General features: G+C 35.5%; 2 protein-coding genes across 2 annotated transcripts; both read left to right on the top strand.

Moving 5' to 3' along the window:
• Positions 1–366: 366 nt before the first annotated feature.
• On the top strand, positions 367–3150 carry LOC306994993 (P2Y purinoceptor 4-like). Its single transcript, XM_079606065.1, has 2 exons — positions 367–480; positions 1465–3150. The coding sequence occupies exon 2, from the start codon at positions 1480–1482 to the stop codon at positions 2458–2460; it is 981 nt and encodes a 326-aa protein (XP_079462191.1). The 5' UTR covers positions 367–480; positions 1465–1479; the 3' UTR covers positions 2461–3150.
• A 406-nt stretch (positions 3151–3556) lies between these two features.
• Positions 3557–13111, top strand: arrdc1a (arrestin domain containing 1a). The gene is made up of 8 exons (XM_079606062.1): positions 3557–3791; positions 7438–7548; positions 7635–7685; positions 8992–9146; positions 9266–9448; positions 10793–10969; positions 11188–11707; positions 11938–13111. Exons 1-8 carry the CDS (start codon positions 3674–3676, stop codon positions 11973–11975), a joined length of 1353 nt encoding a protein of 450 aa, XP_079462188.1. The 5' UTR covers positions 3557–3673; the 3' UTR covers positions 11976–13111.
• Position 13112: the final 1 nt, after the last annotated feature.

Raw genomic sequence — 13112 nt, 5'->3', positions numbered from 1 at the left:
GATAGCAAGGAAACTGCTTTTCTTGCTCTTAATTACAAACATTGATGATACTAAAAAATATGCATTATGTATACAATTTGTTTTGAAAATCAGATCTTTAAAAAACTGCAGGGGAATTTCATATTTATGCTTATATTTGATGTAAATGAATGCAAATTGAATATTTTTGCTTATAGTTTTTTTTGAAGTGAATGATTGTGATGGCCAATGATTAAGTAAAGCTTATAGGATTTTAATTATCGGTTTGTTTTTTTTCTTCATTGACATGTTAGATATTTGAAGTGTTGATTTTTAACTTAGAGTGACAAGGTGGAGTTTTGGGTTAATGACTGCTGACTAAAGGAAATCCTGTCTCGGTTCCTTTTTGTCACGCACAGTGATACCGAAATGTTTAAGTAAAGTCATTTCCTTTCATTTAATAAACTCTCTGTTCAATTGACGTATTCCTAATGATTTTTGAGGGGAGTTTTGCATGATCTGGTAAGTTCTTTGTAGCTGTTCTTTTCAGAGAATATATATATATTAGGGCTGTCAAAAGATTAATCGTGATTAATCACATCCAAAATACAAGTTTGTGTTTACATAATATATGTGTGTATACTGTGTAGAATTATTATGTATAAATACACACACATTCATATATATATTTAAGGAATAATTGCATTTATATACTGTATATACATTTATATAATTTATATTATATATAAATATTTTATACATAAATATAACCAATTTTTCTTAAATATATACATGATTGTGTGTGTTTTTATATATATAAATAATTATACACAGTACACACACATATTATGTAAACACAAACTTTTATTTTGGATGCGATTAATCTTTTGACAGCCCTAATATAGCCTATATATATAGTTAGCAAGCTCACATATATGTATAGTAGCCTAATAAAATTGTGAGCAGTACCTCTTTATTAAAACGCATTACATTCATATAATCATTCAACATTACATGACAGCTATAGGTAAATATAACATTTAGAGAGTGTTGTGTGCTTTTTAACACATTTAACAAAATTGTAATGTGCTTTGGTGATGATTAGTATTCACTATAGAAATATATTTGAATGGCCAGGGCATTTGTGTGAAATTCTCCAAGTTTATTTATTTGCAATAGATAGGACAAATTCAGGGAGATTTGGACACTTTTTGCCATTGAGATGACTTGGAAAAAAAGTGTCCCAATCAACCTGAATTCACCCCTACACTGTAAAAAATGTGGCTGCAATTAGTTAAAATTTGTTGAGATAACTTAAATATCCAACTTAACCAAACTAAACTAAAGTTAACTAAACTTAATATTTTAAGTCAAGCTTGAACACATACTTTTTAAAGTTGAAACAATTTTGGATTTTAAGTTGTGATAAATAATCGCAGCAATTTTTTTTTACAGTGTACCTAAATCAAAATTTGATCAAAATAACAGTATTTTTTCCCTACACAGTGGCATTCTTCTAAGATGAACACCTCAGACTATGTCAGTTTAGTGAACAGCAGCAATGCGAGCCTCAAGGACACATGTTCTCCTGAGGCTCAGCACATGTCTCTGGCTGTGATCCTCTGTCTCGTCTATCTGCTGGGCCTCCTGCTCAACGGATTCAGCCTGTGGGTTTTCACCTGTCGCATTCACAAATGGGACTCTGGAGCCGTTCTGCAGTTCAATCTAGCTCTATCTGACGCCATCATTACTCCACTAACCCCACTGATGGCAGCGCACTTCGCCATGGATAGCAACTGGGTTTTTGGGAATTTCGCCTGCCAGCTGAAGATTGCCGTGCTCAACGTCCACTTCAATGGGAGTGTGATCTTCCTCACACTTATTAGCGTTCATCGCTACATGACCGTGGTTCACTTCAACCGCTCCTCGTTGATGAAAAGGAAGACTTTCGTGAAGAAGCTGTGTGCTGGGATTTGGTGTTTTCTGATAATAATTGGCGTTGTCTATGGGTGGCTGCTTCCTGTAACCACTGAGGAAAATCATGGGCAGTGTCTTACTATTCATCAGACAACACTGACAGATGCTTACTTTGTTATTAACTTTGTGATTTTTTTCTTTTGGTGTATTTTACCCTTAACTATATCAGTGTTCTGCTACAGTCGCCTTGCGAGCTCAGTATCCCGCATCAACATAAATTCTGTTCAGGGCCAATCGGTCAAGACTAAATCCTTGAGGATGATAGGGATATGTCTGGTCATATTTGGCCTTTGCTTTCTTCCTCTCAATGTTGTTCGGACCCTTGGAGTAGTCATGAAAAAGTATCACCCAAAGAGATGCAGGGTTCTGTTGCAGTTGGAAACAGCATATTATGCATGCTATATATTGGCAGGAATCAACTGCTGCCTGGACCCCCTAATATACTTTTTTGGATCACGTAATTTTATTAAAGCATTCAGGAGTTCTCTTAGGGTAATAGGGGTTAAACGCAATGCTGAAAACTAAATTGAATCAGAAACATTAAGTCAAAGTGTAAACAGAAATGTAATTTTTACTGTCAGGGCATTTTAAAGTTGCCATTAAACAGATTTGTGACCATATATATTCATATTGACGTAAATCCAAGTGAAATGTAGGATATAGGGTAGCTTTTGTCCATCTGAATTGATTGGATGGTTGTGATTTCTATTACTGAGATGCATGTGATGTGAGTAACAGGTTGCCCAACCCTTGCGCCAGTAAACAGAGAAGAGAAGTTGCTGCAAGGAGGAGAGGAAATTGTTTTGATTAAAGATTATGATAGCACATGAATTTAAAACAAATAATGATGTGTAAGGATAAATCGTTTATGCAATGACTTTTCTGCTAACAACACTGAACTGAAATGCATTAAATATGTTTTAAGACATGAACATAAATGACTATGCATTGTGCAAGACTAAGTCTTCAAAACATGCTAAGCAGCTTTGAAACTCTTATTCAGCTGTATCTTTATAATGGGAGTATTAATACAATTGATTAATCAAGAAATAATTTTGACTTGTAGAGCATGTGACTGAAACTAAATAAGTATAAAATCCAATATATATTGATGACAAGATTTAACAAAGATCTTTCTTGAAAATAAAAAAGGCGTATAGCTTAGGCGTACTCATGAGTGACTGTAAAGATTTTTTTTTTTGCTTATACAAGTTTAAAGATAAATAAAAAAATAAAAAAAATGGAATAGGTTTTGAAAATCTTCCCATTCTATATCACTGTGTTATTCCAAAAACGTACACATCTGAGATCTGTTCCCCCACGCTACTGGAACAACTTTGGTCAACAAATAGATTCGTTTTTTTTTAAATAGACCTTTAAGGCTAGCCTAGGCTTGACTAAAGGTTTAAGAGTGGAATCATAATCATAATCTTTTTTTTTATTGAGTTTAAGAATTCCAAACAACGTCTAGGATACTATAGCCTAATTTTGTCCAGTGTTCTAGAAATATCCACAGAAACATCCAGTGTCATTGCAGGAGAATGGCTGTGTTTTTTGTTTGTTTGTTTTTGTTTTTTTGTAGGCCTATGGCTTTTTTTATGTTTTTTGGTGAGAACCGCATGACTCCGAGTGACGTCACTACATCAGGTGTGTGACGTCGACGGCAACAGGTAAAGCATTTCCTTTATTCATTGTGAATCGCTCACCCACCTGTTCACGGTGGTGGATAGAGAACAGAATGGGAAAGCTTCAGGAATTCGAAATAACTCTTAATAACAACAAAACGGCGTATAGTCCCGGCGAATCCATCTCTGGAACTCTGAAAATATCAATTGCACAGCCCATACCATGTAAAGGTAGGTAAAGCAATGATCGCACACCGCAGTCACCCTTTGTGTTTTTACTGGATTTAAAAAAAGTTTCTTAACAGGTTTACACTTTAAAGTTTACATTTTATCCTACTTGTGTATCAGACGTAAATGTTAGCCCACTGGTTGTTTTCATAGACGCTCTGACGTTCATGGTTGGTATTTTGTCTTCGCGCATCGAGGACTGAAACTGGCGTCGACTCGAGCGAAACTTGTTTCGGATGTTTTATTGACATACCAACATGGTGCCTAAATCTCTAACCGCTTTCGTTTCTATTGGATTCGTTTTCCTAAATTCCCGTAAAAACAGAAACAGAGTGTTCATAAGGACATTGGCAATAATGTTTATAAACACGCTTATGTGTAATCTCGATTTATGTGATCTCGAAAACGTGCCAGGTGAACAAATCGCAGTTTCGGATATCAGTATTTTGAAACAGTGACTGGGAAAATTACACATGAAGACCTGTATTTAAGTAAAAGTTAGGACTAGTGTAGGCTATAAAAACGTATGGTTGTAACGCATGGGAAGCTACTTTGCGGTGTTTATTGTTTTTCCGAACAAGCCATTTGCATAGGCTATTTATGTCTTAAGCCTTTTAAAGCGTGTCAAATCATTCAGATCTTTTAACATCCTTTAAATTGTTCAACAAAGCAGATTTTCAAATCTGGACTCAGTAGGCTATAAATGCAGTTTGCTGCAGTAGGCCTACTGGTCAGACTGGTAAATAATGCATCTTTTCACCCACCACCTGTTTTAAGTACACCTGTTCATGTTAAGGTCTGATATCCTGACACGGCCAAGCCTAACATATTCAATATTGCTTATTAAATATGCTATTTTATTAGGAGAGTATAAATCTGCTCTGATTTCCTGATAGGCTATATGTGAAGAAATTTAAGATTTTTATGTAAAATAAGCTTTAAAGACTAGACTATGCTAAATCAAAATAAATTGAAGTTTGGAAAAAGACACTTCTATATGTTCTGCCCAGACTTAGACTGACATTTGCGCTTGTCAAGCCATAAATCTTTATTATCAAAAAAATATAATTGTTGTTGTCATTAAGAGAAATGACAAATCCGATTGTAGGTTTCCACTTATAAAAACACTTAAAGGACAGGACAAGGGGCGGTAATACCCACCAAACCCTGTCCTGTCTTGTAAATGTTTGTATTATATTGATCATTGTATTGTATTGATATTTGCACACCACATTCAGCTCTGCATTAAAAGTACTGAAGACTTTATAGTATACTACTCGCATGTCTCTACTGTTAGAATTGCATTGACAAAACAGTGAATAATAAAAAATAACACTCATACAATTACACTACAGAAGAATTACTATGTAGTATATGTGCAGAATAGCACACGTAGTATAAATAAATATAGCTATCTGATAAAGTATAAGGCTTTGTTACTTGCTGTACAGTTCCAAAAGCATAGTGCGCATGTATTGAATGTGTTTTTCATTTGCATTATGCAGATACAGTACAGCACTGACTTGTTTATACACCCATAAAACTAACATGAAAGTCACTAACGAAATCTGTTGCCAATAAAGAAAATGCAACTACTGTTTGACTTACTTACTTTGGGCCTTAGCCAAGCATGGGATCAAGCTGAAATATCTCGATATATTTGAAATTGTCAGCCTATAATTTCTTCCTGTGTAAATAAATAAAAAATCAATGTGAACAAGGAAGTATGATTAAAAGTGCATTGTTTTTGAGAACTGCTGTGGACTGGGCAAATGTGATAAGACCGAACATGCGTCAGAGTACAGTCAGATCAGATGATCATCCAAATATAATAACAATGACAAATATAAATTCATACCTAAAGTAACAGTATCAGTTATGCAGAGCTAGAAGTCATGTGGTTTTGTCAGTGGTTTGGGGCTGGTCTGTTGTTTGAGCTGAGATGTTGATAAAGAATACTCACCGGACTGGTTCGTTCACATTCCGGATCAAGGACGACACGAATAACAATCGCACACAGTCTCCATTACAACCTCATGGAGAAGTGAAGTCAGCCGTCAGTGTTTGAAACGATAACTGTTTGAGTGTTTATTGTTTAGATTTTTTTTTTGACCCGAGGAATGCCATTTTTAATGATGCTTTTTTTTTTTTATAGTTGGACATAATTTTTCCACCCACATCAGTTCTTGAATGTTAGTTTAGTAGCCTACCACTCGTTCTTTTTAAATTAAGTCCGATTGAAATCTCGAGATTCCAAATGTTGTTTCTTTCTAGAGTCTCTTCTGACATGATATTTCCCTTGGTTGCTTGTGTATCTGTGGTAACATCTCTGCTTACTAGCACTCTCTGTGTGTGTGTGTGTGTGCGCGTGTGTGCGCGTGTGCGTGCGTGCGTGAGAGAGAGAGAGAGATTTCCCTTGGTTGCTTGTGTATCTGTGGTAACATCTCTGCTTACTAGCACTCAATGTGTGTGTGAGAGAGAGAGAGAGAGATATTTCCCTTGGTTGCTTGTATCTGTGGTAACATCTCTGCTTACTAGCCTTCAATGTGTGTCAGAGAGAGAGAGAGAGAGAGAGAGAAAAACATAGTGAGAAAACATACATAATCTGAAAAATTTCAATGTACATAAAAAAACAATCTGTAACAAAGAGCTAATCTAGAAAGGCTAGTCCCCAACCTCTGGCATACATATAGAGATGAACAGGCACTTTATATGTATGTGCACACACCCCATTTGAAGTGGATCAAATTTAATGTATAATTTTGATGAAAGGTTTTGATCCACATCAAATGTTGACTACTGTATGTATATATATATATACACAGGTATGTATATAATATGTGTGTGTGTGTATATATATATATATATATATATATATATATATATGATGATTACAGATTTGTTTGTTTTTTTGCACATTGATATTTTTCAGATTATGTATGTTTTCTCACTATTTTAAGTAGAATTTACATTTTCAGTAATCTATTCAAAATGTTTAATTCATCATAATCTGTAAAAAATTAAAAGCTTGTGTTGTTTTTATACAGGCTATTATGGGAAAATAGGAATTCTATGTATCTGTGTTTACTGAACTGATGCGTTTTTTTATAAAAGTAATAAAAAATAGTTACATGGTCAATTTTTCCATGTACAAAAGAAATTAAATTGCAATACATGTCTACTTAGCCCTGCTGCTAATTTCGGCATGCAAGATGTATTTTCTCCACGTAGAATTGATTTGAAGGTTGCAAAACATTTCTCGGGAAGTGAGAAGTAAATAAATTAGCTAACCTCAATGCTTTGTATGTTCTAGACCTCCCCTGTTGACTGTGTATGCTTAATGTGTTCTTGTCCGTTACCATGGCAATCTGAATGTGTTAATGCAACATTCTGCTGTCAAAAGTGAAGGGCATAGGGAGGTCAAATTAAGTTAAAGGAAAAAGCCTCTCATCTTGGTGCCAGACAATTCCAGTCGTCATTTACTGACACCCATGACATATTCCTTTAAATGGCTGTTACCATTCAACATAACCTCATGCACTGATTATTTCTTGTCAACTGAAATGTCATTTTCAGCATACAGTATTAGAATTAGAATCAATGTAGGCATATTTTTTTTGCCTGACCTATGTCTTTATTTCCTAATCAGCAATCAAAGTGAACTGCCAGGGCTTCTGTGGAGTGACCAGCAAATCAAATGACACCGACTGGACAGAGGAGGAGCAGTACTTCAGCAGCTCAGTCTCAATAGCAGACAAAGGTACAGGGGTCATTGTCTCACTCGCACATGAAATGGCAGGATGCTTGTTCAAATTCCTTACTGATTCTCCCCCATCTGTTTCCCAGGCACTCTGAAAGAGGGCGAGCACAGTTTTCCCTTCAAGTTTCTCTTGCCAGGTATGACACACTTTTATGTAATTGAACTGACCTGTCGCCCTGCATTCCTTCAAGGTTCGTCAATTGAACCACTGTTTATGCTGATCCTCGGCAACAGAAAAACAAAACCTAAAAAACCCCCTAAACTTTGTATAACTAAATAATCATGACATAATAAATGTGAGTTGCCCAATATAGGAATACGTTTTCAGTTCCAATATAGGAATACGTTTTTGTCCTATACGTGGATGGACCATTGACAATTTGGGGTCTGTACGTTTTTTTAATGTTTTTAAAAGAAATGCAGTAAAAACGGTAATGTTGTAAAATTAATATTTTACATAACTGTTAATATATTTTCAAATGTAATTTATTTGTGATCGCAAGTCTGAATTTTCAGCAGCCATTATTCCAGTCTTCAGTATCACATGATCCTTCAGAAATCATTCTAATATGACAGTTTGCTGCTCAAGAAACATTTCTTATTATTAAATTCGAAAACAGATGTGCTGCTTATTATTTTTTGTGAAAACTGTGATCATTTATTTTAGGATTCTTTGATGAATAGAAAGTTTAAAAGAACTGCATTTTTAATAGAAGTAGAAATCTTTTGCAACACACTAAATGTCTTTACTGTCACTATTGCACAATTGAATGCAAAAGTCAAAATATTTATTAGTATTAAACATCAACCCAATATTACATTGCTTTCTAAAAACAAACAAACCACCTCCCCCTCCGCAAACAATCCTCCAAAACTTTTGAACAGTGGTGTAAATTAAACAAAACAAGCTGATTTTGTTTGTGATCAGCAAAGTCACTAAAGCAGGAAGAGACTTTATCCATGATGTTTTCATGAGGTGATTTTTTTACAAGTATTTCCAGTACAGTCCCACCCTTTCTAGCTAAGAGCAGATACATATTTCACAGAATACTGGTGCTCATTATGATGTAACTTGTGGATTCTGATAATGCCTGTCAATTGTTAGAGCTAGAGGTTAAATAGGATTATTCAGTCTTCAATGCGAAGCCAGGACACCCGCTAGCCCATCTAGCGTGTGGAACTGCTCGGCTGCTATTTGAAACCTCCATCTGCTGTTCCTCTTTTATCTGAGACTTTTCAGCTCCACCTAAAAGAACAATAGCATTCTTCGAGAAACGTGCCTTGTCATGCTGTAGCGTTGGCTTCTGTGGGTTTAGCCTTTTGCTAAAAATATTCGAGCTTAAAGCATAATGCACCCTTTTAAATCTTTTGCTTGAAAAGAATATTATTGTAATGCAAATAGCCCAAACTTTGCATTCAAATGAATTCATTGTTCTTTTGTAGCTGCTGCTCCAGCATCATTTGAAGGGCCTTATGGACGGATTATATACAGAGTTCGGGCTTTCATAGAGACTCCTCGTTTTGCGAAAGACTACAAGATAGAGAAGCCATTCTCTATGTTGTACACAGTCAACCTGAATGAAGTACCTGGTATACAGGTATGTGTGCAACACAGACCTCCAAAGAAAACAACCACAAATTTGATTACTTGTATGCTTCATGATTTATGCTCTGTTATTCAGTGCCAGTGATTTACGTTACTGTTTGCTTTTTGCAGGAACCTAGCTCATCTTCTGTAACCAAGAATTTCTCATACATGCTTGTGAAGAATGGGACAGTGGTGCTAAACGCTGAGAGTGACATGCGGGGATATATCGCTGGACAGATCATTAAAGTGTCCGCTGAGATTGAAAACAAATCTGAGAAGTCAACAGGCCATGTGGTTGCCAGTCTAATGCAGGTAAGATGACACTAACTGCTTGTTGATTGTGTTGTGCTGTCATAGACTGCAAGTGAGCTGGATTATGAATCCTATTATAACAATAAACAAGGCAAAACATATTTAAACTCTCTTCTGCATTAGATTATATTTCACACTAAATGTTTTCAATGAGCTCAATTCAATATAGTGTGTAAAAGCAGTGCTCAGTATTATTACAGGGGGATGTTCACAAGTTTGGGGTCAGTTAAAAAAAAAAAAGAAATTAGTACTTTTATTCAGCATAGATGCATTACATTTATTAAAATTTGCACTGTTAAAAAATGCTGTTATTTTTAACTTATCTTGATAAAAAAATCCTAAATATTAAGCAGCGCAACTGTTAATAATTAATATTAATCATTTTGATTAATTGCGATTAATAAGTAATAGTTTCTTGATATTGGAATCATATTAGAATAATTTCTGAAGGATCATGTGACACTGAAGACCGGTAAAAATTAAGCTTTGCCATTCGCAAAAATAAATGACTTTATAAAATAAAAAAATCTTGTTCTGTTTTTTTGATAAAATATGTGCAGTCTTGTTGAGTAGTATAAGCGATTCAGAAACATAAAAAAATCTTATCCCAAACTTTTGACCGGTAGTGTACTGTATGTCTGCCCATTATTCATATTAGCAGTGGCGGCTCGTGGATTTTGAAATGGAGGAGGCACAGAGGCACATTAATTGAAGTGAGGACTTTCTCAGAAAAAGCGCTATATAAATGTAACAAGTTATTATTATTATTATTAATTTGTTGCTGATGTTCGAATGGTATCTTGGTAAATTTGTTGCCGATCAAATATTTAGTATCTCTTCTGTCCATAAATAAGGTAGTTGGCTCATTATCAAACTAATATAACGTAATTTACGTTTCTACAATGATTGGTTGATAAACCAAGGGACGCTAGCTTCCTCTGCTGTGTATTTTTTTCCTCAACACTCTAACTACTTAAAGTGAAATGGTGATTGGCTATGGATTTGCCTCCCATCCCCTTCTTTATCCCCTCAGACTAACCTTAGCAGTTTTCAGTTTAGGCATGTTCGGTGAAGAGCAGTGGTGGTTCTGACTTCAGTGATATTTTATGGTGTTATAATAGTGAAATTGCAAACAAGAAATTTACATTCTGAGACATAAAATTATATGAATGACTGGGAATTTTAAATGAACATTAAATTTTGGGTAGGCTGTGCCTCCCTTGCCTCCTCTGACAGATTAGTTGTTGACTGATATGGGTTTATCAATGGTTGTGGTTGAATATGCAGATTCATCTGTGGTCAGTATCATGATATGATAGTATATTGCTCATCTTTTCGTTTCAGAAAGTGACGTATAATACAAAGAAGCCGACATATGACTTGCGGGCTGTAGCGGAGGTTGAAGGACCTGGAGTTAAGGGTGGAAATAAAACTGCATGGAAAGAGCAGATCATTGTGCCAACTCTTCATCAGTCCTCCCTGACTGATGGAAACCTCATCCATATCTGCTACTACATTCAGGTGAGTTTTTGTTACGCATATTACGTTAACATGATGTAATGTAAGGCTATTAAATGCTCTCCGCTGGTGAGCAGTTAATAGCTGGCTGTACATTATCACTGGCAACATGCATATCAGAGAGATGCACCTTATCATATGTTCATGCAAAATACATGTGGTATTTCCTGCTTCCTTCCTCTCAATAAATGTCATTTGCATGTTTGTTTCTGCTTTTTCAGGTCTATTTGAAATACCCAGAGGTGTCATTAACTCTTCCAATCTACATTGGAAATGTCGCAGTGGATCCCACTCTGCCTTCCTCCTCCCGGACGGTTCCACCCATGCCAGCCCCACGCAATAACCCCACCCCTGCCCCTTCTCCTGCTGCTGCTCCCGCTGAAACAGCCCTTACCAGTCTGCCACCACGCACAACCCCAAAACCTGCACCCAAGCCTAGGCCTCGTAGCTGCTACGTAGCGTCCCCCAGTGCACCTCCAGCGGATCTGTACCCTGAACTCTCAGGTGTGGCGTTCTACAACGGGGAATTGACAAAGAGTCCACAGACTGAGTCCGGTTCCCAGGCTGCAGTGTCCCCTAATGCATTCAGCTACGCTCCTGGACTCAGCTTCAGACATAGACAGAATGGCATATCAGCACTGCCGTCGAGTTCATCCTCCAGCCCTCAAGACACAAACATGAATCAAATGTCCTCTTCAGCAAGCTTGCCCCCAAACTATAAGAGTTCAGCATATCCACATGGTATGGGAACATCATTGCATTGAAACATTTGAATAGTTGTATGTTTATTAGTTATATGGTGCGATTAAGTCTGTGGATCACGTCATATAAAATCTCAATGTGAAACAGGTCTTAGTTTTTAAATTTTTATAATTTAAAATGTAGCATTTCTATTATTATTATTTTTATATTTCATTGATTATTCAATGTTGCCTGATGATTAATTTGATTTGATTTTTTTTTTTTTACAGAACCTCCACCAGCTTATGACGCTAGCTTCAATACATAGGATGTTACCCAACCAAAGGAAGAAGGGAGAAAAACATTGAAAACTTTCATAACACTCCTGTGACTTCATAATAAATGCAGACCTCAAGCACTTTTGAACCAAATGTGTAAATATACAAATTCTGAGTTCTGATATTAAACCTGGTGTAATACTTCAGATGTGGTTTGGCAGCTATAATGCCGAACAGTTGGAAACATTTATTTTCATTTGTGTCATTGGAAATTAGATCTGCCTCTTGCTAAAGTTATTTTACAATTTATTTTTAGGAGTTTTATCATGGAAGAGTATTAAGTACTCTTTTACTATTAGACTATCCCTTGTTTTGGACAAGCTTGCAATCACACAACCTCCAAGGTATATTTGCTTTTATTAGTATGTTCAGGCTTTGTTTTTGTTTTTGTTTCTGATAAGCTACAGAAGGATCCAGTTCTAATTGAAATTGTAACTTCATATATAGACCATGTTTGGAGACACTAATCATCCTCATTATACGAGACTACTAAATATATTACAATTCTGTGGTATTTAATTATTGATTATTAATTATTTTCTGACTTTGATAGTATTTTCCCCCCAAGACTATTTTATTGCACACTACTTGATTGTTAAAAAGTTTTGTATTTAAGCAGTGATTTGCATGTACAGATTAATAAAATTATTTTGAAAATCAATGTCATGCAAATTTGAGTTGAATTGCAATAACTGAAGAAAAAAACATACTTCTACACAGAATGGGAATGAATCAATGAATCTTTTGACATTGATATAAATCTCTGATAGGTTTAATTTAAGCCTTCTACAGGTGGTGACTGAAGATCAGTGACAAAGTTAAAGCAATAGGATGGTAGACCTTGCTAAGTAACAATAGTAGTGTTTTAAGCTGTCAGGTGTACCATAAAGCAAATAGGAGAAATGATATTACTACTGTGCATAGGGGATGTGCATGTTAGTATACAATAACTTTCAGGGTGTTTTACTTTCATTTCTATAGGTAATTCTTTGGACTCAATTTGTTGAGGTTCCCTACACACAAACAATAATTAATAATCAATAATCTTAATTTATGTAAAACATTTTTTTTTTTATATAGCTACGTGTGATACGTGGATCTTAAATAAAGTGAAACATATTGACAGA

This window comes from Phoxinus phoxinus, assembly GCF_949152265.1.
Source record: "Phoxinus phoxinus genome assembly, chromosome: 3".
NCBI classification, from domain to species: Eukaryota; Metazoa; Chordata; class Actinopteri; order Cypriniformes; family Leuciscidae; genus Phoxinus; species Phoxinus phoxinus.
This window is presented reverse-complemented; position numbering and strand designations above follow the sequence as displayed.